The 26373-nt window shown below is 46.2% G+C and overlaps 1 protein-coding gene across 8 annotated transcripts in view; it reads left to right on the top strand.

Annotated features, from left to right (window-relative positions):
* FRMD4A (FERM domain containing 4A) overlaps window positions 1–26373 on the top strand; it is a 596094-nt gene that overhangs the window by 286276 nt on the left and 283445 nt on the right. The window contains exon 1 of one of the 8 annotated variants that reach the window (XM_036114133.2): window positions 4772–5204. The exons of 6 other annotated variants lie outside the window; for them this stretch is intronic. In XM_036114133.2, the coding sequence (XP_035970026.2) occupies window positions 5112–5204 (93 nt within the window). In that variant the 5' untranslated portion in view covers window positions 4772–5111. Of the gene's footprint in view, window positions 1–4771; window positions 5205–26373 lie in introns of those variants that run through there. One more of the 8 variants, XM_036114114.2, reaches the window with a different exon arrangement.

Raw genomic sequence — 26373 nt, 5'->3', positions numbered from 1 at the left:
ATGGGATGGAAGTTACTTCCCCTACACCATTCTTCTCTTCTCTTGGCTGCCACCCATGCTCAACCGGGCCCTATCCCCTAAAAAACTTGCTGTACCCCTCCCAATAGGCTCCTTCTCGGAGCCCCTCGCTGGGCCTGAGGTGAGGGGGCAGCAGGTTCCCACCCTCCTCGTTCTTCTGACTCCTTTGCTGACAGCCTGCAGAACCAGGTCAACACGGACCTCAAATCTGGTCTCAGACTTTCCTTTGCATGCTTCGAGAAGACGCGGAGAAGGAGGGAATGGTTGGCACCTGTGGTCTTCAGACCTATGAAACCGAGAGAGTCCCCTTTGAACATGCTGCTAAATTTACAACAAATAATGGCTTGAGATGGACATTAGAAGAGGCATTTACACTGTCAGCTTTGTATCTGTGTCCTTAATGTAAGTGGTATTTCACCTTTTACCAGAGAGAGAATGAAAGAAGACAAGGATACCGTTTCTTGAAATGCTTCTGTCCTTATTTTCCAGAAGGGCGCTTCAACTCACTTTCCCAACACTGCTCAGCTCACTGCCCTTTGCCCCTGCCCCCCCCCCACCGCCACAGTGGCCCCAGGCTGCCCTCGGGCCAGGAGCTTCCTTATGGCACCCCACTGTACCCATTTTTGACCTGTTACCTCCTTCCTCCCACCCCAAAAACCTGGCCCAAACCTCTCTGCCCCGTTATCCCTTCTCTCCGGATTCTGGCAAGTGAACAAAATAAAGCCGTGCAGACGAGTTTACCTAGTACCAGTGATTACAAGTCTGAGGTAAGATACGCATACACGGGGAGCTTCGGGGGGCCAAAGGGATGAGACTCACGAATGGTCATTTCAGGCACTGGGCCACAGTTGGGATGAACGCTGGAGGCCGGTAGTCCAGGCACAGTCTGGACAAGAGGCTGCAGTGACCAGTGTCCCCGTTTCTGTGTCAGTTCTCAGTATCCTATCAGGAACCCCCCCTCCACCCCCCGCCAACCTTCCCATGGCTTCTCAGCACATGCCAGCTCAGTCGCTGGCCTGATCTGTGTCAGCTGCCGTGCCCCTGTCCACACACTCAGCAGCAGGTCTCCCCTCTCCTGCGGCTGCCCCCCACTAACTAGCTCTGGTGTTGTCACGTGCTTTTTCCCTGACAGGCCATTATCCCCCAAGCCCCCTCTTCCACCTCCTGCTATTTGTGACCAAGAACACCCATTGGATTTGATACATCTTGCTTTGGTGTGTCAAGACCATTGATTTTCCTGAAATATGGTTCAATCGATCCCTATGCATTTTCATTCCAGAGTTTGAATGTAAACATTTTCACTGAGATGGGAAGGAAATGTTCAAAATAAACAAAAAAACTCCACCAGGCCTGGGTGCTCTCCTCCAAGAGGCATCAAACACAGCAGCTACAGGGGCTCTAGAGCAGAAGCGGGTCTTTTCCATCCCATCTCCTGGGGGTTCACTCACTGCATCCCCGCAGCAGGCTCCCCATCTGTCTCGTGGGCCATTACACTGTGCCCTGGGTATGCGGGGGACCTCCATGCCCACCATCCTGGCAAAAACATGCTTTCTGTAAGTAATACTCTGTTCCAAATATTTCCCCCTTGCTTTTCTGTTGTCTTATAGTTACTCTTTATTCACCCTTTCCCAGTCCTTTATTCCCAAGTCTCTGGTCTCAGTGCTGATCTTGGGCATCTACCTTCAGATCTCCTCTTCCTCTTTCCCTCCCCCGCCCCAATGGCTGTTTCCAGGGCTCCCGGTCAACTGGCTGGCATCAGTGCATGAAGGATGCAGCGAGGAGGCTGGAGGGGAGTAGAAGGGAGGAGCAGGGCCTTCCTTCCCCTCCCCCCTGCCCCCCACTTGGCCTTGGCCCAGGGCTCCAGCAGTGATCAGGTCTCACCCGTGGGTCCACAGGGTTCCAGCCTCTACAAGGTGACCCGGGCCCTAGGTTCCTCCCTTTACCCCTCAGGCCAGGGGCTGTCCTGTCTCCCTAGCTCCTGTGGGCTTCTTTGCTCTTCTTGTCACCCATGCTCCTCACCAAGGGAGAGCAGAACAGCAGTTCCGGAGACTCTAGAACTGCTCCTTCTTATGCCATTTCCTGGCTTAAATTCTCTCTTTTTCAAAGCCAGGGATTTTTCACTTTCTCTGTTAGGTCCCATGGATATCTGTCCTTTCTGGATTTCTAACCTGCTGTAATCTGATGAAGTCCTCTGTGTCACGTGAGAGTATATAATGGGCCAAGTCAGGCCCTGAAATCAAACATCTTGACCTTGGTTTCATCTTAGATCTGACGGTTCTAGCTGTGTTACCTTGGTCAAATTATTAACCTCTCTGAGCCCCAGTTTCATCAACTGTAAAATATGGACCCCGAAGCTCATTTCTGCGTTGAGATAGCCTTGGGTCACCTTCTAGCACGCTGCCGGGCAACTGCTAGGTACGCAGTAAACGTTAGTCCCCCTCACCTCTCGGAAAGTGGTCAGATCTGCAAAGGTGTGAATGCATATCCCTTCCTGGGAAACAGATCTGTATTATAACAGTGGCCTTCTGAAATTAAATGCTTTTGTCTCAATAACTAATTTTAAATGTGTAAATCTTAAACACCTACAGCAAAACCATAAAAAAGATAGTTTTGGACAAGCTGACCTTTGAGAGCCTTCAGATCTGTCTGAGGAGGTGGCTGGCTACTCTGTGGGGACTGCAGAAAGCTCCAGAGCCAACCTCCTCCTCCCCATTAGCTGGGAGAAGGCACTGGTGCTGATAGAGAAATGATCCTGCTCCTCACCCTCCGGGGGGTAGAGTAGATGGGGCTCAACTGTGTGCGAGCCTGGCTCAGGGTTATTTTTGTTTCCATTAACATTCTCTTCTATATGTATTTTAACCTTAATCAAATGCATATGTTTTTGTTTTATTTGCACTTAGTTCATCAAAGTGTCCTTTATGATCTGAACTGTGCCATGAGGCCTTAAGCTCTTCAGTGAAACACTCATTAATACCCCTGGGAAACAGGAAATTGCATTTAGTCAAATATAAATAAATTCAGTTCCCAGGGGCTTTGCCCTGGTCCGGGTCAGGGAGGAGAGACAGTGACTTCTCAGCTGATGTGGTCCAGCGCCCCCTCTCAAACCGCCCTGGAAGGAAGCAGTCCCAGGACTCGCGACAGATAAGTGTTTTGAAAATGTGCCTGTCCTTTGTTCAAAACGGTTACGTAGTCGAGTGGGGTTTTATCAAGGAAATTCGACGCATTTGGCCCAATCATTGGGTATCATTCCAGATCTATTGCCACCCCAAAATAGTTTGAAACCAGGCAGTGCAGGAAGGAAGCGAGAAAAGGGGGAAAAAGGTATATAAACCTCAACCACCTAGCCAGAGACGCTCCGCAAGTCTCTCCTTGTTGCTGGCCTTCTCTCTCACCCCCTCACTGGCTCCCCCATGCACATATGGAACCAATTACGAACAAAGCCCGATTGTTGTATATTTGGAATTTCCCACATCAACTTGATGCTTTCTTTAACTGCCTTTTAATGTGTGTCTGCACTGGGTGACCAGACCCACGTTTCCATCCTTCCCACCCCACCCCCACCAGCACCCCCCTTCTGAGAGTCTTTCCTGGTTCATTTTCCAGCATGTAAACCTCCACTTCTTCCCCCTTGCACCCCGCCCCACTTCCTATTAGAATCTTTGAATAAACAGAACTTTCTTTTCCATGGTTGACAATAAACTGGTCTGCAGAGAGTAAATAAAAGCCGGATCCCAAAGCATATAAGTGATATCAGGCTAACACCAAAAAGCATGAATTACTACAAAGGAAATGGCATCCCTTTCACAAAACCCAGAATGGAGAGGAGCAGCTGATGTAGAAATACATTACAAAAAAGAAAAAAAAAAAACCCTCCAATTCTGGAAGCCCCTTACTTGTTTTTCTTTATTGTAATTTTCTCTGCTATAGATAAGCATATTTGGAGGGGGGAGCAGAGAGAGGGGACCATAGATGACGAATATATCAATTACAAAATATTACAGAAAAGTTAAAATTTTAGGCCATGTGTACCATCCTTCAGAGGATTATCTGATCTGGAATTACACGCTATTTTTAGAAAAGAATAGGCAAACGTGATGGATGAATCTGAACTTAGTCCTTTTCAGAGCCTTGTAAAATCAAACAGAACTTCTTCACATTTACTGACACACATAAAAATAAATGTTCTATAACACAAACATTTAAATGAAGAGATGCCAAATGCGAGTCTGTCTCTTATATTCGATTCATCTAGACCACGTGATACCCCAACATTTTTTTTTTCCCTTCTCTCACACTTTATCTTTGCGGACTACATTCACATATATAATTAATTGCACTCCTACATTTATTTTTCTATGCACTGGAAAGCAGGAGAGAAAAACCAGAGAGGCGCATCTGATGCTCAGGGTCATACGTGTAATTTATGACCGTGAGGAAGGATCCCTCCAAGTCCCCAGTGCGTTATGTCACGGGTCTGCAAATATTTTTCCTGTGTTCGGAAAAGAGTGAAATCAGAATGCAGGATTTCACATTAATCTCCACACCAGATGGTGATATTCCAAACAGTCTTTTTAAGGTGAGCATGTGACCTACTGTATGGCCGAGGGGCTTTGGAGTCACGTGATGGAATGAATAATACGACTGATAGCTCTTCGATTAGACAACTGACCTGGTTACCGTCTGTAGCCACGAGAAGCAAAGTTGCCATTTCTGGATCACTCTCCCCAGAGGCATAGCTTGCCAACTTCTGGGACACGCAGTCTCACCGAAGGACTGACAGGCAGGGACAGACAAGGGGCGGCTAACGCTGTTGCTGAAGGCGGGCTGAAGTTGGAGAACTTGGGCTATTTTTCTGCTTCCCCATCCCCCCGCCTCCCGACGAACCACATCTTGACTCATATGGTCGAAAGAAAAAACTCTTTCGGTTATTTGATATTTGGGAAACCTCCAGGAGACCATAACTTAGTTTGGAGGAAGCCTTGTCTCTCACTTTGCTGGGAACACACGCACACGCACACACACACACACACGCACACACACTCACACACAGGAACGCACACACACACAGGAACGCACACACGCGGCTCTACACCATGGTGGTTCAGGCTGCAGTGGCCCCGAACAGATCTCAAAGACTTTTACTGAAAATTCCTTATGGATCTCTGAGAAGACGCAGCGTGGAGAGGGTAAGCGACGTGGCGGGCTGTTTGTTTTGCGTGGAGCAATTGCTCCAAAGAAAAGGAGTTGTTTGTTTTCATTGTACATAGCATCCCTTCTGGTCGCCCTGTTTTCCTGAAAAATTTGAATTCCTGGGACGGTAGAATACTAGGTCGTGGGTAAATTTTTTTTCTTAACAGAGGATGATGAAAAAATTTGAAACAAATTTTTGCCAGGTGTGCATGTTGGGGGTGCTGTGAGAGATGAGATAGGAGGGTAGAGACTGGGGTGGGGACTTTCCTTTGGAATCGGGATGGGAAGATGTGAGTGCCTGGGGAGAAGAGCAGGGGCTGCAGGCAGATGCATTAGTACGACACAGCTGCAAATTTCCTCTGTGGGGTGACCGTGTCTTCAAGGGAGGCTTTGATGCCTGGGGGGTTTAAATTATGCCCCCATTGAAGAGAATCCCCTCTGTTGTGTTGTCGCTGTTTCACATACCTTGCTATCATTTTGGATTTTTTTTTTAATGCTATGGATTTAGGCTCGAAATGACTCTGTTAATTTTCTGAAACGTGCTTACTTTATGGCAACCCTTGGCAGAGATGATCCTGTAAAATAATAAGGATTTGTCCTTCTCCGGAGTGACTAATGCACTTTTGGGGATGACTGAAGTTGATACAAAGCTAGCTGTCCTTGGGATGTTGGGCTCGTTCATGGAGGGACAAATGCCTACACCCCTGCAGGGGTGGAATGCTTTGTGGGTCTCAGAAACCCCGAAGTTCCTGTTTGAATCACGGCAGGCCCCTCTGTGGGCTGTAGAGTCTACTTAGACATCCTGGTTTAAGGTGGGATCTAACAGCCATAAGGCAAATAACTTCATAAAAAGCTCTCTTGATGGATAAGCAACGTGCTGCATCTTATAAAGGGGAACAGGGTTGAATTCGAGTCACTTTTTCTGGCTGGTATACTTAGTACTCAGTGATTTTTAAATGTAAGGAAAGCACAGTTGAAACTTTAAAATATGAGGGTCTATTTAGAATGCAGGTGGGCTTGATCTCATGACGTGTAATGAGGGTCGTTCTTTCTGCCACTTGAGTGCTGATGAAGAGAAGAAAGCTTCACTTCCTATTCTGTTTGTCTGTAGGTCTTTATTTTGAGACATATGTCTTGGGCTCAATATCAGAGTCATCAACTAGTATACAGTAAGTGCCTATCACATGCTCCCTTCTATACCAATAGCTTTAGAGCATAGGACTAACAGTTACGGCAAATGTTAAAAGTATATCAGGCTTATATTGGATATGATTTTAGGTTTTGTTGAGAATTTCCTGACCTTTGCGGTAACTAAGTTTATATCATGTGTTCTGTGCACAACTAGTCATTTAGAAACATGAATTGTACACGCTGGAGTTCTGGAACCTGGCAGTACTTAGGAGAGAGTTATCTGGGCATAGGCACAAAAAAATTCCATAGGAACCTTTATTTAACCATTAGAATCTCCAGATGGATGTTTGATAGATCGTGGATTTTTAATAAATCCAGATGTATGCAGTTACCATTTCTGTTATTCATTGTTAACCAATTTAAGAAAAACGGACAGCCTATGAACACGGTGTCATACATAAAACATTGTCACATGTGTTGGCATCTACTTACGTTCAAAACACACAGACCTATTTTCTGCCCATGGGCACGCACCCGTGTTACCTGCGTCTTAGATCTGCAAGCTGCTGGGCCCTTAGGAGAAAGCACACATCACTGGAGCATCAGACATCCTATTCATCTCAGTTGCTAGAGGTGAAGCGATGGGGCTGGGACACCATCGCTCATAGGAAGAGTGCCCCTGCATTCCTTATGAGCCGCCCATCTCCCCTTCCACTCTAAGGGAGGTTGACACTAATTGGAACCTAGGATGAATGTGTCAATTCCAACTGGGCATTTTATACTGTTGCCGACTTGATGACAATTTTCAGAATCAGAGTCAAACATTTGTGTAAAAGGAGGGCAGGAAAGGTGAGACGCAGCATCTGCTTTAAGGGCAGATACTGAGAACCAGCACTCTTTTCTTGGGACTCCCTGACTTAAAAGCAGTGGCCCTTTTCCAGTTACATCAGCAGCCTAGAGGGTGACAGACATTCGGGTTGGTTTCCATTGTCTCGCGATATGTGATGATCTTAAATCTCGCGTCTGTACTGTCTTTACTCCAATGCACTTTTATATTCGTTACTTCGTATTACGATCCTGAGTTGCTGGCAAGACACAGAGAATGGGGGTTATCACTCTTGTCCTGTAGGAACAGGGAAGCCAAGGCACGGAGGGGTTTAATCTTCTGTCCAGGGACATAGAGTCGACCACAGAGCAGGACCCATGTCTAAGGACCCAGTATCTTCTGTCCCTGTTTCATCACCTTTGCTCCCTGGGGGAGCATCAACATGGTAGCCTGCCCCCAAGCAAAGGATTGTAAGCAACTTGTCACCAGGACTTCCCATGAAAGGGAATATAGAAGACTCACGACCGAGGAGAAAACGATTTCCAGGGCTGGTCATGTGCCCTCAGGCACCCAGGAGTGCATAGTTGTTCCTGTTTTCCAACTGCCGGTTGAGTTGAAAGAAAAGAAGCACACCTTTTTAACTATGCTGTCTAGACCTCTATCAAATCCTCATTCAGAAACACTCACTCGGGCTGCAAGACCAGGCTCAGTTTTTGTTCATGGTTTCACGGACTACCACGAGCCCATCACGGAGCTAGGTGAGGTGGGAAAAACAGCAGAAATATAAATACTTTGCTTGGTAAGACAAGAGAGATTAGGGATACAGGTTTACATAAACAAAACAGTATTGACATAACAGGGCACGAATTTAGCTACAAAACAAGAAATGAAGACAATTTAGGTGCTACCAAAAGCAGGAAGGTGGGATAGAAAGGGTAGGGCTTGCAGTCACCGGGTCCCCAAAACTGAGAGCCTCACCCTTTACTAATTGTGTGTTCTTGACCAGAGTGACCAGACTTACTCAGTGTTCTTAGTTTATACATCTGCACTATCCCCCATTGAGGGCAGTTGTTAAGGATTAGAGGGAACGTAAATAAGGACCTAACACAATACCTCACATATAGAAAACAGTCATTAATGACAGAGTATTTTTAAAGTTTGCCTAACTTTGAGTGGAGGAACACTCAGCTTGTATTTTTCATAGCTGATGGCCTTGGTCATCACACTCTTGGTCACACTTCACTGTCACCTGGAGAGGTCCTTTAGGGATCTTTACCAAGTAAAGCCAAGACAGACAGGATTTCCTGGTGATAATTTGCCTTGGACTCCCAATTTTATGTAAGACACTTAGAAAACAAAATGTTTCAAATTCATTGCACGAAAATGCCAACTAACTAAACTTCTCAAGCCCATATGCTTCCATAGGGTCCCTTCCTTCCAAAGCCAGATGTTGTTACTCCAGAGGTAAAAATGAACTTCATGGAAAATTCTCATGAATCTAAGAGCACAACATGTAAATGAATTAAGGAAAGAGTAAATGTGGACCTTTTTCCTGGGAGTTTGCCTTGGAGCGGGGTTAATGTTTTTATGAAACTACTATGACCCTACACCATGAGGAAATGTCATCATGTTGGAAATTATCTTTCTTTAGAGTTCCAAAACCCAAGAATAAGTAGGCAAAGCTTCCTGTGGCCCAGCCCGCTGTTTCAGATGTGTGTTTATGAAGGATGCTCCTCTTCCTGCTGATTTATCCTCTCTAGCATCCAGACCCACATATGCCAGGAAGGGCTGGACATCTCTGTTCTCCTGAATGCTGCAATACCTCAAATTCAACATGTCCAAAATGGAATTGGTCATCTTGCTCACAATCCTGCTCCTCCTTCAGTCCACCAGCTACCTGAACACCCCGAGCAGAACCCAGGTGCCCTCCCTGCCTCCTCCCTCCTCTTGGCTCAGGCCACCATCATCTTTCACTTTCCAACAGTTGCCATTTGTGTTCCCCCAAGTCCATGCTCTGTGTTGCAGCCGTGTGATCTTTCTTTTTTTTTTAACAGAATTTTTTTTTTTTTAAGATTTTATTTATTTATTTGACAGAGAGAGACACAGTGAGAGAGGGAACACAAGCAGGGGGAGTGGGAGAGGGAGAAGCAGGCTTCCCGCGGAGCAGGGAGCCCAATGTGGGGCTCAATCCCAGGACCCTGGGATCATGACCTGAGCCGAAGGCAGACGCTTAACAACTCAGCCACCCAGGCGCCCCAGCCGTGTGATCTTTCTAAAACAGAGGCATGGTCGTGTCCACTCATCTACTTAAAACCCTTAAGTGGTTCCTGCTTCAAGATAAGTACTTAGATGAATGCCTAAATATAATTACAAGGCCTTCATGATTAGGACCCTGCTACCGTCTCCAGCCTCAGTTCTCCCCCTACTTTACCCTGAGAGTGCTAGACTCCAACCACACTGCACACGTCTGAGGCTCCTCTAAACCACTATGCTCTCCCTTGCCTCAGGACCTTTGCATGTGCTTTGGTCTGCCTGACACACACTGCCTCCTCCCTCTACCTCCTTAACTTCCCAGTCACATCCTTTCAGCCTAAAATTAACACCCTTGGGAAGGCTTTTCAGAAACCCTGCCCCCTCCCCAAGTCTGAATGAGTGCTCTTCCTCTGGGCTCCCCTACGCACTGCATTTTCCCCTACCCACAGCAACACAGATCACACTGCACTGAATCCCCCTGTTTCCATCCTATTTCTGTCATGTAAAATCTCCACATGATGACAAGCTCCTTGAGGGCAGGAAACACATCTTGGTCTCGGGCTCATAACAGGATTGTGATAAATATTCACTAGATGAGAAAAATAAATGAAATCTGACAGTTTTTTATAAACTTCCCTCAGAGAGAAAATTTGGGAAGAAGAGCAGAATTAAGAAATAAACAGAAACAGCCTCATTTTTTTTTACATTAAATTACCCCATGCCCAGTTATTGCTGACGGGAAATGTGTTTGCTCTTACGTGTTCATACAAACTGAGGAGACAAATGCTCTAAACTCTTAGACCATACCATGTGTCTTAAAGTAGAAGGAAGCATGTGTGTGAACAACTGACCAGACTCAGCTTATATGTCTCTTCACAGAGTAATGTAAATTTGACATCTTTATTGGGTGAAAAAAAAAAAAAAAGAAACAAGAAAGCATTCTCTTTTGCCACAATTATTTGAATATTTAAGTGAAAGGATTTTTTTTTTTTTTTTTTTTTTGTCTTGGAAAGACTGAAATGGTGTGATATTTCTGGAGCAGTATTTTTAACGCAGTATAAATTAAACCTCTTTGCACCCACATTATTCATTATTTGATGTGTTATTTCAGGTTGACGTATTGCCAGTCTATTATTTTGCAAACCATTACATTATCACAGCTGCTAAACTGCATAACTTAAGGATTCAGAATACAACAGAGTCTCTATAGTCGAGTGTGTGGTGCTTATATTCTGAATGTATTCATGCAGGGAAGTGTGAGACTTTACCAGAAACACATACAGCAGACGGCTTTTAGTGGATATTTATTACCATTGAAAGCAGACAGCCAAGAAACTGTTCAGACAGATCAGTGTATTCACACATACTATTATCCAACCCCCTCATCCTGCATAAGGTTTTGTTCCTTCTATAAATATAGCGCTCTCTGGAGAAGAACATGGCCTAGCAGGGACTCCAGTTCTCTGGTTCACAGGCCGAGTGGAAGGCCCTTTCCCCCCATATTAGTTAGTCCTGTGCAATTCTAAGTGACCCAAACTTGGTGAACTGACACTGATTTTATTTCTTACAATAGCTTATGTCAGGTTAAACCAATGACTTCCCATCTTGGCCAGAATGAGCTCTTCAACCTGCTACATTGCAGCTAAGTCCTCAAAATCAATCATGTAATCTCTGAACACTTTCTGTGGATGTTTTGAAAACAGATCTCTTATAAATTGCTCTAGCAGAGTGAATACTATCCACCTGTGTAACATTAGAGTTTCTTTGGACACACAGTTAAAAACAGTACACTTTTGTTTGTATTGATTCATTAATGCACCTCTGAGAACAATATTATCTTACGTGTATAAAACAATATGGAAGAAACTATGGCCATGGACCTTTGTCTTCTAATCTGGGAGTGGATCCACCACATCTGTGGATTTTTCATTCTTTCTTTTCCTTTCTGGTCGCTCAATAGGTAACTGCTTCAAAGGACTTGGTCAGTTTTTCTCCTAAGCTCCAGAACCTAGAACAGTGCCTGGCATGTATATTGGGTGAACAAATATTTATTGAATGAATGTGAATAGATGAATAAAAAGAATGTCTTCATTGTCATAAACTCAGTCCTTTAATCAAATAGAATTGTCACCCGAAGGATAGGGTTGCAAAGTGCCTGCCTTTCTTATGCAGATGAGTATCTGTGTCATTGTTAGTCCTAAGAGGTGACTTATTTTAGGATGCTAGCTCTTCTTGGTAGAGAACTTGCTCATGAAAAACTTATTGAAATTCCTCTACACAATTAACACTTTTGAGTGTGTGGGCTGTCCTCCTCCTTCCCAGTCAGAATCTGTATATGAGTATTTTGAGATAGTCAATAAATATGTCTCTGATCCTTTTCCTCTACTGCTTGCTAACTTCTCGCAAAAATGCCAAGGTCACATTTCCACATGGATAATGCTTCCACATAGTCCTCTGATACCTCTATTGGAACATTAATCAGGAAAACCAATAAGGCTTAGAAGTATATTGATCATTTCTGGAAAATGTGGTCCGAGTTCAATCAGATCAGTCTCAAAATACAAATACTGCAGGGAATGTAATACTTAGGACCCAATACATTAGTTATTAATTCCACAGATTTTTATTTAATACCTACTACCTGCCAGGCAGTGCTCAAGACCTAGGAGGTGTAGCAAAGTCTCTTAAGTGATGCTAAGGCCTCTAAGGAAAAATAGAGCAGGGAGGTGCTGCAATTTTAGATGATGTGGCTCTCGGTAAAGATGTTTGAGAAGAGACATACAGGAGTTAGGGGATGAGCCACAGAGCCCTCTGGGGAAGGACTGTGCCCAGGAGAGGAAACCACCAGTATATAAGAGATGCAACTCCAGAGCATCCTTGATGGGCTTGGAAACTAGTCGGGGTGGGGGGGCGGGTAGCTGGAGCTGGAGCAGAGTGAGGGGATGGGGTACATGGAACAGAGCAGCCATCAGGGAAGTGCTAGGAGCTCCGGTGACAGAGGGCTGTGTGGGCCATGATAAGGACTTGGGGGTTTTCCTCTGAGTGAGACAGAAGACCAGTGGCCTGGGGACAGAAGGGTGACATCAGCTGACATGTTTTGAAAGAATCCCTGTGGCTACAAGGCTGATAGGAAAATGGACGGAAGCAGGGTGACTCACTAGGTCATTAGTGTAATAATCCTGATGAGGGATGATGATGGTTTAGATCAGAGGATATTCTGGAGGTGCTGAGAAATGAGAAATGAATGGATTCTGGATTTATCTAGAAGGTAGAGTTGACAGGATTGGCTGATGGATCGGGTGGCAAGTGAGGAGAGGAAGAGAAGGGTCAAGACTGACCCCTGGGCAGCTGTAACCTGGAGTCGACACTAAGATTGGAGACACTGCCGAGAGGCCAGTGGGAGTGACAGCAGAGGCGGGGGGATACTGAGAGCTCTATTTGGATGGAGTGAACTTGAGATGATTAAAATTCACATGGAGGATATTAAGAATATAAGTTTCATGTGCAGGTGAGAGTTCCGGGCTATGGAGGTAAATGTGGACATCGTCATGGGTGCCCTGAAGCTGGCTCGTCCAGGCTCTCAAGAGCTGATTGTGCGCATCTCTTCCCAATTCCCCATTCAGTGGTGACAGGTGGGCAGCTTGAGATGGGTCATGGTGGGAGAAATGCACCATACAAATTAGCAAACATTACAAATCAGGCCTTATTTTTTTCCTAGCGAGTTGATAGTTAAACTAGGATACCGCCAGCAGATGGTGTTTAAAGCCGCAGGACCAGGAGATGTCACCTGGGGAATGTATGTGGATGGGGACAAGGAGATGTCTGAGGACTGGACCCGAGGCCACTCTAGAGTTTAGAGGTCAATTCCATGAGAAGGATCCAGCAACGAAGACTAGTAAGGAGCAGCCAGTGAGGTAGAAATAGAATTGGAGAGAAATTCTCAGAAGGGACCGTCAGGCTATCCAATGCTGCTGCTAGCCATGGAAGATAGGGACTAGGAAATCACCTCATTACACTGTTATCAAAAAGCCTGTGTGCAAACGGCATGCATCAAAATTGCTGGGCATTTTCTAAATCACAGAGGCCTAGTCTCCAACCCAGACATACTGAATCTGAACCTCTGGGCCATACAACATGGACTCAAGTTTGAGAAACAGTACCTGACGTATAGTTTTCCAGAAACAGAGGCACCAGGGAGGAAGAGAAGAGCGCACAGCCTAGGAAGGGGGAAAGAATGCAGACAGGAGAAGAGAGAGTCTGGGGACAATTTTCACTCCACCAAAGTCAATCTCGGACACAGCAAGTAGAGGCTATGATGGGGAGTAACGAGGGGAAGGAAGCTTATGACAACAAAGGCCACGAGTGAGTCTTCCTCCTGGTGGCACCCTAGAAACACAGTGTTCCTATTTGACATCTCCAACCCCCGCCCCCCCCCACACACACTTAAACCACCGTATCAGAAAGGTAGAACTGCATTGTCCCTTACAGCTTGTCCAGCCATAAATAAATAAATAAATAAACCCACAAAAAAGAGGATGACAAATTTCAATATCTTTTGTTGGTCACGTATATCAAAAGCGAACATTCCCCCTCGAAGTTTTAGCTTTCCTAAGATCTATCTGAAGAAGACCTCTTTTGTTTTGTTTGGCTTCTGAAATTTTTTTAAAAAAATGGATTGATGTAATCATGTGTCAGGGCTTCCTAACCCAGCCAAGTCCCAGAATATATTTAGAAAGTATAGTTTAGGGTTGAGCCAGCCACTGAGGGACTGAAAAGAGCAAGTCCTAATTTGAACTCTGGATTTAAGGCCTCGGAGCTGGCCTGCAAAAGCAAATGCGTTTGAATTGAAATGGAAGAAGTTATGTCTTTGACATCAGGCTCTGTTTCACTGGGCCTTCATGACGTTCTTGTAGAAGAAAATTGCGCTCTTAACTGCCAGTTGGGTTGAAGGAAAATAACAGCCATTAGCGATGCGAACACAGTCCTTGAGGTAGATCCCATCAGAGGGTTCACCCAGTTCCAGCGTGCAGATTTCCCTTCCCCATCACCGCCCATGTTCCCCTTCTAGGTAAGGAGGTGCCTCTGGGAGTGTGAACTACCAGTGTGAGAACTAGTGTGAGAACAGTTTTAATAGCAGACGTGTTGTGGGTCCCTCCCAGGATTCTGAGCTGATGATGGTGGATAAGACTATTTTGTTTGTGGAGCGGAACTGGTGGGCCTGGGCACGGGTGAGCTCAGTTGTCAGTGCTCGGAGCACACCCTTCTGCACACGAGCAGTAACACCCTTGCTCTTGCAGGGCTGTGTTGCGTGGCCAAGTCCGTGCGTATAGGCAGCAATGCGGGTGCGAGGTCCTAGAACCCCTGTTGTGAAAAGGTCAACCCGCTACTTAAGGAGAGGGAGAGGGGAGGGCACACCTCATCCTGCTGGGCTCCGGCTCTGAGTTTTCAAGCAGCAGAGCTTTTAGGAAGAGGAGCTGCGAAAGAAAACTAAAATCCTCCAGAAACACTTACTGATTTGAACTCAGCAGCCCAGAGCGATACACTCACGTGATCACTTCCAGTGGCAGCTGGGCAGTCTCTCCCAAGGACCGGTGTCCAAAAAGCAGGAGCCAGGCTCCCTAGGCCATGTGCCATCCCATTCAACGTCTTCTCAGTGCGATAATACCAATATCCTGTGGCATTTTGTTCAGTCAGGGTCCATGCTCAGAGCATCTTCATTGTCCCTTATTTCTAGTACAATTCCTTAGACGTGTGTGTTCTGCGGTCCCCTCTGGACAGTAGTGAACCAACATGCCCAACAGCAGATAAAAGTATCTTTGAGACTTTGTGACTTCCTTTTTCCTTCAATCAAATGGCCTTAAGATGGCATGAGAGAAACGTGTGTAATGTGCAGGCCAAGACTTTCCTGTCCCTTCGGAGACTCACCAATCAGAAAATGGTTATTTTCAAGAGCTTATGTGTATTTCCTATGGTACCCTTGGGACCTAATCCTTCATGTTAATCCTGGAATGCCTCTATTCACATTCAGTGTCCTGTAAAGTAAGGCCCCATCCGGGCATTACAACTCAAACCCTATACGAGCCAGGCAGTCAGAGAACTAGGACAACAAGGAAAGGGGCCCTAGCAAATGGGGCCAGTACTACTCAGCTCTGCCACCGGGGAGACAGGGCTTGCTGGTCCTGCACTTCCGACTTTTCCAAAAAAATTTTTGTGCAATTTTTTTCTAAGTTAAGGGAAAATGTCTGTGTGTGTGTGTGAGAGAGAGAGAGAGAGAAATATCTCAATTTTTTTATGCTGGCAACCAATCCAAGCTCAAAGAAAAGCACTGCATGCCAACAAAGCACATTTGTGGGCTACATTTGGCCCACAAGATGCCAATTTTTCACCTCTACAATAAAAAGACTGCCACCCCAACCTAAACATCTATGTATTCTCTCTCCCCAGTCTTGAATTTCATAAAAAGGAGACATCTCAATTAAAAAACAAAACAAAACAAAAAAAACCCTAATCCCGGAATAGATCCTCAGGCCTCCCAGCTGGCATCATAATCCTACTGCTAAATCAGAATTTATTTAAAAAAAAAGAAAAGAAAAAAAAACTCTTTTGACAGGTTAAATGCAAATTTTAAAATATATTTAAATAAATTGAATGCATGTCCTCCAGCTATAGGAAATAGGAAGACAGCATCCTCTTCGCTGAGAGCATAGTTTTATCACCTAGCAAGGAGAAAAGAACTGGGGAGCAACTGAACCTACAGTCCAATTACTGCCTGATAGGACAGCTTAGCATCAGCCACATTCTTCTGCTTTCAGCAGATGTTCCCAGTGTTAAAGGAAACCGTATCGAACAGTTTCAGCCAATGAAGCCATCGCCCCACCACCCAGAGGTCTATAGTTTGCCGCTAACCCATATTTACAGACCAGCAGTGTGTGGTCCAACTCAAAACCAGAGGCCACATGAGAACCAAAATGAGGTTCTTTTATGATCAAGGTGGTTGACTGGTAACAGCTGAACTAAAACCTTTTAGTTCTAAATCACTTCTTTCATGCTAGATGGAAGGGAGTTCTGGGGTCTCAGCCAAGTCCCCGGGGGAGAACTTGAACGGATTCACAGCTCCCTTTCTGAGGAACGCGTTGGCTCTTCCCATCAGAACTCCTGATCCTAACCAGGTGGAAGGGTGCTCCAGGCTGGAAGACAATGCCAGTCTCGCTTCCTAACTGTCCCTTCTGAATAGCAACACTCACTTGTCATATTTGCAACAGAGACGTGTCTCTTTCATTTTCATCTCAGAATAGCTTTATTTCTGCCTCTTCCTAGATGTGGTCCCTGTGAACTGACTGCCTTCTAGCACTTAACCCAAGGGTTCCCAAGGACATCCGTCCCCAGGAAAAGCAGATCAATGGAACTGTTAGCTATTCATTACTTTAATTCCTTCGTGCTATATCTTTAGGAAGTTAAATAATCAAATATCAATATACCTGGGCCATATTTTCTCAACACTCTGCAGGGAATATTTTGAGTTAAGATTTTATTCATCTTTATTGAGGCTCGATGTTTAGCCTCCTTTTTTCCGACAAGCAGCAGCTCATTCTGGGCCTGAACCCGGCCCCAGACCTAGGTCTCAGGCAGGACACGGAGCAGAGGGGGCAGGAGTTTCAGAAGATAAAACCAAGGCCAGATAAGAGGGTTTGCTGGTGCCTATGATCTCTGAAACAAGCCCCACAGACAGGTGAATGGGGCATGAGTCTTAAAGTGTTAGGGCTGGAAGCATTTGCAATCAAATAGTCAGACGGAGGCCGGAGAAATTAGAGAAGTAGATTCAAAGCAGAAGGTGGGAGGAAGAGCCTGGGCGAACTGAGTGAAACCCTTACACAGCTGTGATGTGTCTGAGCACAGGGAGCGGGTGGGGAATGGACCACCTTGATCAGAAAGCCAACAACACAGGGGCGCCTGGGTGGCTCAGGCGTTAAGCGTCTGCCTTCCGCTTAGGTCATGATCCCAGGGTCCTGCGATCGAGCCCCACATCGGGCTCCCTGCTCGGCGGGAAGCCTGCTTCTCCCTCTCCCACTCCCCCTGCTTGTGTTCCCTCTCTCGCTGTATCTCTCTGTCAAATAAATAAATAAAATCTAAAAAAAAAAAAAAGAAAAGAAACATACAAAAATGCTTCTGAGGCTTTTTCAAAATGACAGTTAAAGATATTGCTCCTTGGGGCACCTGGGTGATGCAGTTGGTTAAGCGTCTGACTCATGGTTTCGGCTCAGGTCGTGATCTCAGGTCCTGAGATGGAGCCCTGCATCGGGCTCTGCGCTTAGTGCTGAGTCTGCTTCAGACTCTCTCTCTGCCGCTCTGCCACCCCAGGCTTGCACTCTCTCTGTTTCTCTCTCTCTCTCAAATAAATCAAGATATCGTTCCTTACATTTTTCAGTATCCCTTATATAAATTCCACCCTGTTCATTCCTTTTAGGAGATGATAAGATTTGCTTACCTTTTTTACCTTTGTTGCCAGCTAACAAATGGGGCAGCTCATTCCAGAAGCCTTTTCACATTTATCCCACCCTTTTAAGTAGCTCTTTTTTCTTTTTCTATCATCCTTCATTTCCTAGTTTACTCTTATTTTCCATGTATTTATTCATATGCCTATATTTTCCATCCCTGCCAAGCAGCAGAGAATCCTGTAAGTTCCCCTCCTGTTTGTGTTCCTTTCTGAAAGGGAAACCAACACAATGGCAACACAGACCATTGAGAGTAAAAAATAGAACAAAGTATCCTACTTTCCTTCTCTTGGCAGAACTAATGATCCCAACAGGTGTATCAGAAATGCTTAAAGGTAAGCTGAGACATGGGAACATCGCGCTCTGAACAAGGCAGTTCTTTCTCCCAGAAGGAAATGAATGCATTCGGAGCGTTTAGCCCCGACAAAACAGAGCTGCTCCATTTCACCCCATTGTGCGTTGTGCGTACCTGGTGACTGAGCACAGCCCCTTGGTGGCAGTTGAAGGGGTGTTGCAGAGAATACACTGGAGATGGGTATCCCCAGTGGAGGGTCAGGAAGTGCGTACTCCTGTTTGGAATCTCTGCGTCTGACGCCCAGCTTCCATACAGGCTGCAGCTAGGCCTGGCAATGACTTTTCTATAGCGTCTTAACCCGCCGCGCAGAGGGCCAAAAAAGAGGCAGTTTCTGCCTCTTCCAGGATGTTGGAAGCCTCCGTTTTGTCCTTTTCACCCTACACTACTTTTTTCCTTTTCTTTCTAAATGTTGCCGTCAGTGTGCTCTGCTGTAAACTATCAGATACACAAGTAACAATAGGTTCCTGGGAAAGATTTGCTGCTGCCTGCGATGGGTCAGTGCCAAGAAGAGGAGTAAAGCCAAGAACGCTGTTTTAGGGAAACCACAGCATTCAGATAGCAGTTTCGGGATCATTGTTCAATTCCATTAGGGATTCTGAGTCAGCGTCTACCTCGGAACCTGGCTCCATGATCTCCTCCAGGGGGTGAGGGGGACTTTGAGCCCCACATGCTTCCAGGTACCTTGGCTTTCTTGTTTTAATGTTCAAAAACAGTCCATTACTGGAATATAGTCTCGGATCTTGCGGTTCACGGGGAAGAAAGACGGTAAGAAAAGCTTCAAGACAACGAGGCTTCATTGGTGGGTCAGGTTTACTCCGAGAGGAAGAAATAACACATCCCCGAACGCTGGCTCCGGGATTTAGCAGCTTTCTGAGAATTTTTTACCTTGAGATAGAAGATGTCACTGTGCTAGGACTTGTCCACTTTGCCAGGCAATTGGCTCTCCCATGGCTCAGCTAAAGTGTCGAGGAAGCTAGATCTCGCTCCCTGATGGCTGAGACGTCAGGCCAAGAAGTTCTGGCAAAGGAAGGCCTCTGCATCGTGCTTCCTTCCATCCTGCAGTGAATTAGCCGGGTCAGCCAGGGTCAAGGAGCAAATATCAAGTGACACATTTTCCTCCCTCCTTCCCCAGCACATCCCCAGATACAGCCCTCTGGGAACAGGAGGAAGGAAATGCACTGATCGGATAGACGCGCCGGCCAGGCCCCTGGGGACCGAGGGGAGAGCACCTCCTTCGACGGGTTTTCAGGCACCTCATCTTCCTCTCCCTCCTCAACCTTTCCACACTGATCTCAGGTCTCCGAGAAAATGACCGGGAGCAAAGTCAGAGAGAACGTTGCCGAGACCCGGGAGACTTTGACCTGATAGCCAACAATGTAAAGTACAGTTATGCAATGAGCAGGTGTGGGTGTGCATCCCCAGTGTAGAGCAGAGAAGAACAGCTGGAGAGATGAAATCATGGGCCCAGGGTCATACAGCCAGCAGTGGCGGGTCTGGGATTGAATCCAGGCAGTTTGACTCCAGGGATCGGACTGGGGTCTAAATTAGAGTGGGACTCTTGGGGCCCAAGCTGCTGAGAAAAGTGTCCTTGAGGGAGGAACCAGGATGGCCAGCTTCGGCAAATGAAAACACAGGACACTCGGTTACGTTTGAATTTCGACAAATAGCTGCTTAGTGTAAGGATGCCTCGTGTTGTTTATCCGAAATTCAAATTTAACTGGGTGCCCCATATTTTATCTGGCAGCCCTGACGATCGGGGCCTCTTCCATTTCTCCTTCTCTCTGTCTCTCTTGTTTTCCTCTTGTATTCAGTGTGCTATCCCCCTGCTTTCCTTGATTTCTCCTCCTAGGTCCTTCTGTGCAATTTCTGAGCTCGACTTTGGTGCATCATCTTGCTTGAAAATCAGTTGTTAATGATCATCTACTATTGTTTGAGGGCCCATAAGATGCCAGGGCTTCGCTGTTGTTCAGAAGACTCCAAGTGGTGGTCTGCGTTCTCTAAGCCATAGATGTTAGGGTACGTGCGCTGGGAATTCTCCCTGCCCCCAGAGGAGAAAAGCAGGTGCTGCACAGAGGTACGGGGGTGGGAGGTGCCACGAGGGCACCGGGGAGACTTCGATTCCCCCAGCCCTGCCTCACAAGAACACTTCTGCCATCGTTCTTGTGTTTCCCATCTAAGATTTCATGTGGGCTAAGATTTCCGTAACTTACAAGTCACCAAAAATCACCGTTCTCCGTTCTAGGCTGTTATGTTCAAAAGCAGGGCTTCTCAAACCTCAGTGGACAAGGGATCACCCGGGAATCTTGTCAAATGCAGATGCTGATTCTTTAGGTCTGGGGCGTGGGGCAGGGCCCGAGCATCTGCATTTCTAACCAGCTCCCAGGTAGTGCTGAAACCAGGGTCCGCGCAAGACACTTTGAGTAACAAGACTCTGACGTATCTTAACTGATGCACATGGACGTAGATTATTTTTTTTCCTCTTCTTTATTTCAGATATCATCTATCATCCATCTCTTTGACTGTCCCTATACCTATCTATTATCTTTACCCTGACCATATTATGCAGACATATGGGCAAGATCAGTGTGAGTGTCCAATGCACTCGACAAGAAATGAAATCCTCCTGGTGCAGGAGGTTATAAGAGAGAAAGGAAGGAACACAGCACACTGAGATGTCCCTTTCTGAAAACATTCCTTCCTTGCATATTGCGGACACTTAAAATACAATGCCCTCAGAAATAGCCTCTCCCTCTTTGACATCCTCCCAAGGTCAAAGAGTCCGCTATGAGACTTTTACATTTGCCGAATTTGGAACTCCTACAGACCTGAAACAGTCCTGGGTCTTAAAAAAATCTGTAACCCTTGCATGACCAAAAGGGAATGTGTATAGGCTGTGCATCATCCTTTTAAAAAAAGTCCCCTGCACAGATGGAAGGCAGATCATGGCCTTTAGGCAGGAAGGAGATTATTGCATCTCTCTCTCTGTTTTGTACAAGTCGGAAATAAAATAAGTAGGCCTGAGACACCAGCCTTTGTCTATTGTCTGATCAGATATTTTTCATTTTCTATCATATCTCAAATGTTTTGTTTCTGTTAAATTTAGAGCTCCTTTTTTAAGAAAAAAAGATGAAGTACTTATTTTTCAGCCACAGATGATAGCGAGTACTCCTGCCTTGGAGTGATTTAATTTTTTTTCCCTCTTCCTCTACAGCTGTAGCCTTGTTAATTGTAGGTGGGAAGCAAACTCTGAAATCATTTGACTTTCTGCTTTGCTTAGAAATCTTGCTCCATTAAATTGTAGGATATCCTCCTTAACAGGAAGTCAGGTTCTGCGATCAGCAACATTTGTGTTCTTTGTGCATCGAGATAAAGAAGAGCAAGGGTGTCGCCTGCAGTTTCCTCACGGTTAGGGGAGAGTGGAGAGAGAGGACAGATAGACAAGAAAATGACCCAAAGATGAGTCACTCGTTTCTAAAACAAGAGTCTAAATGCTCTTTGTTGACGGCAGCTTGTAACCTCTGAACATTCTGGTCTCCCAGCCGCAAGGACAAAGGAGTGAGTGATTCAGGGTCTCAGTTTGACTGCTTCATTCCTGCCTTTGGGGAACCCAAGGACTGAAATATCTCGTCATTAAGAAACCATTTTAATTTAGAAATAAACACGTGTTACTAATACTCAGGCTTTTCAAGTCAGTATGCGATCCTTGTGATGGGAGGAAACTTCCATTTCTTTTACCAAAACATTTCTTTTAACTCTTTAATTATTCTCTAGGAATAATTAAAGCAATAGTTGGGTGGAAGGTCTTTAACTGTTGATTTTCCATCTCGTGTATGGGGAAAAGGTCATTTATGAGCCTCTACCCCGGACCTGCTACTCCACCAGAGTGCTCCTTCCCGTGATACTCAGAGGCAAGCACAGGGCTTTTGGAGAGGCTGTTGAAGAATGCAACCCATACACAGTAAACTGACTTGCACAGCTCAGTTGCATTGCTCTCAGTCACCCTGACTGTGAGAATTAAGGGCTATGGCAGGCCTAGATCAGTGGCTCTCAAAGCGTGTGGTCTCAGGGCCAGAGATTCAGCCTTAGCAGGGACTGTGTTAGAAATGCAGATGCCCAGGCCCTGTACCCAGTTTACTGAGTCAGAAACTCTGGGGTGAGGCCCAGATATCTGTGGGGTTTTTAAAAAAGATTTATTTATTTATTGGAGAGAGAGAGAGAGAGCAAGCAAGTGGGGGGAGGGCACGGGGGGAGAATCCTCAAGCAGACTCCCTGCTAAGCCCAACACAGGGCTCAATCTCACGATCGATGAGATCATGACCTGAGTGGAAACCTAGAGTCGGATGCTCAACTGACTGAGCCACCCAGCAACCACCCCCACCCAGAGATCCGTGTTTTAAGAAACCCTCCTGGGGATTCTAATGCAGGCTACAGTGTGAGACCTGGTAACCACACAACTCAAAGGAACTTGTCTGCAGGACAGAGACCTCCATGCTGCTTCTTTTCCTTGGCTGCCCGTTAGAACCTCTGGCATGCTTTTTAAAAATATCAATACCAAATCCTTCCCCCAGGTGGATAAAATTGGCATCCCTAAGGGGGGGAGCCTGAGTCAAAACATTTCATGAAAACTTCCCTGGTGACTCTAGCGAGCCGCCGGGGTAGACCACCATGAGTGAGTCTGCAGGAAAGGAGGGACCAGGTAGGAGAGGGTGCTGATGCCCGGGACAGGGAGCCTGCAGTCCATGGGTCAGGGTCCGGGCAGGACCTGCACACTTGCCATGCCAGGCCACAGAGCTGTGGTGGCTTTCCTGTCATCAGTGGGCACAGTGGGGGTGGGAAGGGGCTTCACTAAGGGCCAGGTGGCAGCATCGTGTCAGAGGCCACCTCTCTAGCCCTTCCCAGCTGCAGGTGTGAAAACTGTCAGCCTTGGCCTTGAAGCCTGGCATCCAATGGCTTAGGGTGTGCCAGGGACCCACATGTACCCAGGTTGTACATGTTTCTTCCTAAACCCAGGCCAAACCGGTGGGTTCGGGCCCTTGACCCTGACTTGCGTCTGCTTTCCCACAGAGGTTAGAACCTGCTAGGCCTCTAGTTCTAATGCCCTGCTTCGCTATTCCTAACCCTGCTCCCAGATGGGGGCCCTTCTTCAAATCGGAAAGGGTCCTCATCCCTGTCTGGTAGTTTCTCACATCCCAATGCCTGACCCTCACTCACCACCACTAGCCTATGTTCAGGGTAATTTACATGGGGCCACAGCCTCAATCAGCCCCAGACACCCTAGACCAATGTGATTTGTTCAGTGGGCCCCAGCCATTCCTGACTTCCTTCCCTTTCTCCAGCCCTCAGCAGAGGAACCCGCCTGCCTGACCACTAAAGCCCTATGGGGCATGATGAGGAGAGTGGCCAGCACAGCATGTCCCGGAGGAGAGAACTGTGAGGGCCACGCAGAGTGCTTGGCACCAAATACCTGAGCTAGAGTTCAGAGCTGGACCCCAGGTCCAGCCTAGGAAAAAGGATGCAAATCCAGCAGACATGGTAAAGGTTAGGGCAGGCGGAGGCTCCTGCATGCAGAGAAGCATAGGTCTACCTCAGGGCCACCTAATGAACAGGACTCACTGGGACAAACAACTCCTAGATGTCAGCGGCTGTGTGCCCGTCGGTGGGCAAAGTCCTGTTCTGCCTCCGGAAAGGCCTAGGAACGGACAGGGTAGCGGCAGGAGATGGAAAAGATGAGTACGGAATGGAATGGCAGTTCCTCAAAAAATTAAATATAGACTCACCATATGATCCAGCAATTCCACTTCTGGATAAATACCCAGAGAAATGAAAGCAGAGAACTCAACCAGGTATTTGTACACCCATGTTCATAGCAGCACTATTCGTAACAACTGAAAGGCGGAAACAACCATAATGTCCACTGACAGATGAACGGGTAAATGAAACGCCGTCTAGCCTCATACAGTGGAATATTATTCAGTCTTAAAGAGGACTCAAACTCTGCCACCTGCTACAACATGGATGAACCTTGAAGACGCAATGCTAAGCAAAATAAACCCAACACAGAAGGACAGATACTGCATGCTTCCGTGGTACGCTCCCACTCACAAGACGAGAGCAGTCAAATTCATGGGGACAGAAAGTAGAATGCTGGGTGCCAGGGGCTGTGAGGAATGGGGAGTTAGCGTTTAATGAGTACAATGGTTTTGTTTTGCAAGATGAAAAGGGTCCTGGAGACGGCTGGTGGTGATGCTTGCACAACACTGTGATGTACTTAATATACTTAATGTACACTTAAAAATGGTCAAAATGGTAAATGTTATGTTATATATATCTTACCATAATTAAAAAATAAATAAATATCTGAAACCTGGAGGATTGGGGGTGTGAAAGCCGACAGGGGAATGCTTCCACGAGTCCCACTGGAAATGAGGAAGGGGTTATCGACCTGGGTCTGGGCTCTGAACACAGGTTCGATGTCACAGAACCTCTGCCGTGTGGGCTGCTCTGGTTTTCGCATTTTGAAATCCGTCCTGAGTTTTGGTGGAGGAGGTGGAGTGCTCCCTTGAGAGAGGGCCTCAGGCCGCTTAATTGTGGTCAGACTCACCGAGGAGAGCTCAGACCTGACTATTACTGGCGCTTAATTATCGAGGAGCCTGGTCCCAGCTGCGGTACAATGAGGCTGTTGTCCTGGGTTTATTAAGAGACACAAGCAGAAGGCGCTTAGCTCCTCCGCATCCCCTCCCAGCTGAATCTTAAATCATCACCTTTGTTTCTGCAACAAGGGGGAAATAACCAATACCTGGATCCAATTTCCTTCTTCTCTCCTGGAAACTTACCTCAAATTGTAACACACAGAGACTTTTAAAAAAAAAAAAAAGGGAAAAAATTCATTATATTCTATTTTTCGTGACAAATCCAACAGTAAAGTCTAAGCTAGTTTTCCTTATAGATTTTCAGTTGCTTTCATGGCCGGCACGGGTGTAATTACATTTCTTCTCTTGAATCGTTAAAAGACATTATATTTCGTTTCATCGGTGGTTTTCCTGGTTCACCGACTGCAGGGTTGCTGAAGGACGAAAGGGGCCTCCTGCAGTTTCGGGGACATACTGAGCCTTGGGTTCAGTAAATATTTCACCTAGCCACTCAGAGACTGGCAGAACATAGGAGAGATCCAAACGGGGAATTTGAAGCGGTTGACAGAAGTACCTGGCAGGGCCTCCCCTCTTCCTCATTTGCACACCTGCACTTTGGGTTCAGCCTGCTTGGCTCTCCTTCAGTCTTCCAACCAGCCATGGCCCCCCTTCTGGATGTCTATGACCACTGTCCTGATTTCCTAACCATAATTTGCCCAGACCTCCCACCAACCCCAACAGAGTTCTTGGTTTTCCAAGCTCTGTTGCTAAATCCTAACCCACCCCTACAATCCTCGATCAGCCATGGATGCAGAAAAGATCTTGCTACCTATAGTCTGGCTAATTTAAATGGTTCCAAAAGGCAGCACTCCAAATAATACTTTTACCTATAAGGGATCTTAATGAGAAAGGGGTGCCTGGATGGTTTGTCAGTTAAGCGTATGACTCTGGATTTCAGCTCAGGTCATGATCTCAGGGTCGTGAGATCGAGCCCCACATCCAGTTCCGTGCTCAGCCGGGAGTCTGCTTGAGATTCTCTCTCTTTCCCTCTGGCCCTCCACCTGCTCTCACATGCTTGCTCTTCCTCTCTTTCTCACTCTCTCCCTCTCAAATAAATAAATCTTTAAAAAAAAAGAGAGAGAGAGGTCTTAATGAGAAAAGTACAGTATTAAGTTCTTCCATGGTAGTCTAGGCAACTCACCACATCAATAAACTTATCCTAAAACAGGCCTAACTTTGTATATATATCAAAGGATTTGCTTTTTGGCTCACTTGGAATTTGTTATACCAAAGTCCAGCTCATGGACTAATTAATCCAAACCCCATTGACCAACTTGAGTAAAGAACTCATGCTTGCTTTTTGTTTGGTGTTGTGCGTTTGGGGGTTTTCTATCATTGTTAGGGATGCTTTTTCATGAGAAAACTTTTGTAAACTTCAGAAAATGGGATGGACTAGAATAGAATAGATTTTCTGCCGCG

Source organism: Halichoerus grypus, chromosome 6, assembly GCF_964656455.1.
Source record: "Halichoerus grypus chromosome 6, mHalGry1.hap1.1, whole genome shotgun sequence".
NCBI classification, from domain to species: Eukaryota; Metazoa; Chordata; class Mammalia; order Carnivora; family Phocidae; genus Halichoerus; species Halichoerus grypus.
The sequence above is the reverse complement of the archived record's forward strand: the minus strand, read 5'-3'. Positions and strand labels throughout refer to the sequence as shown.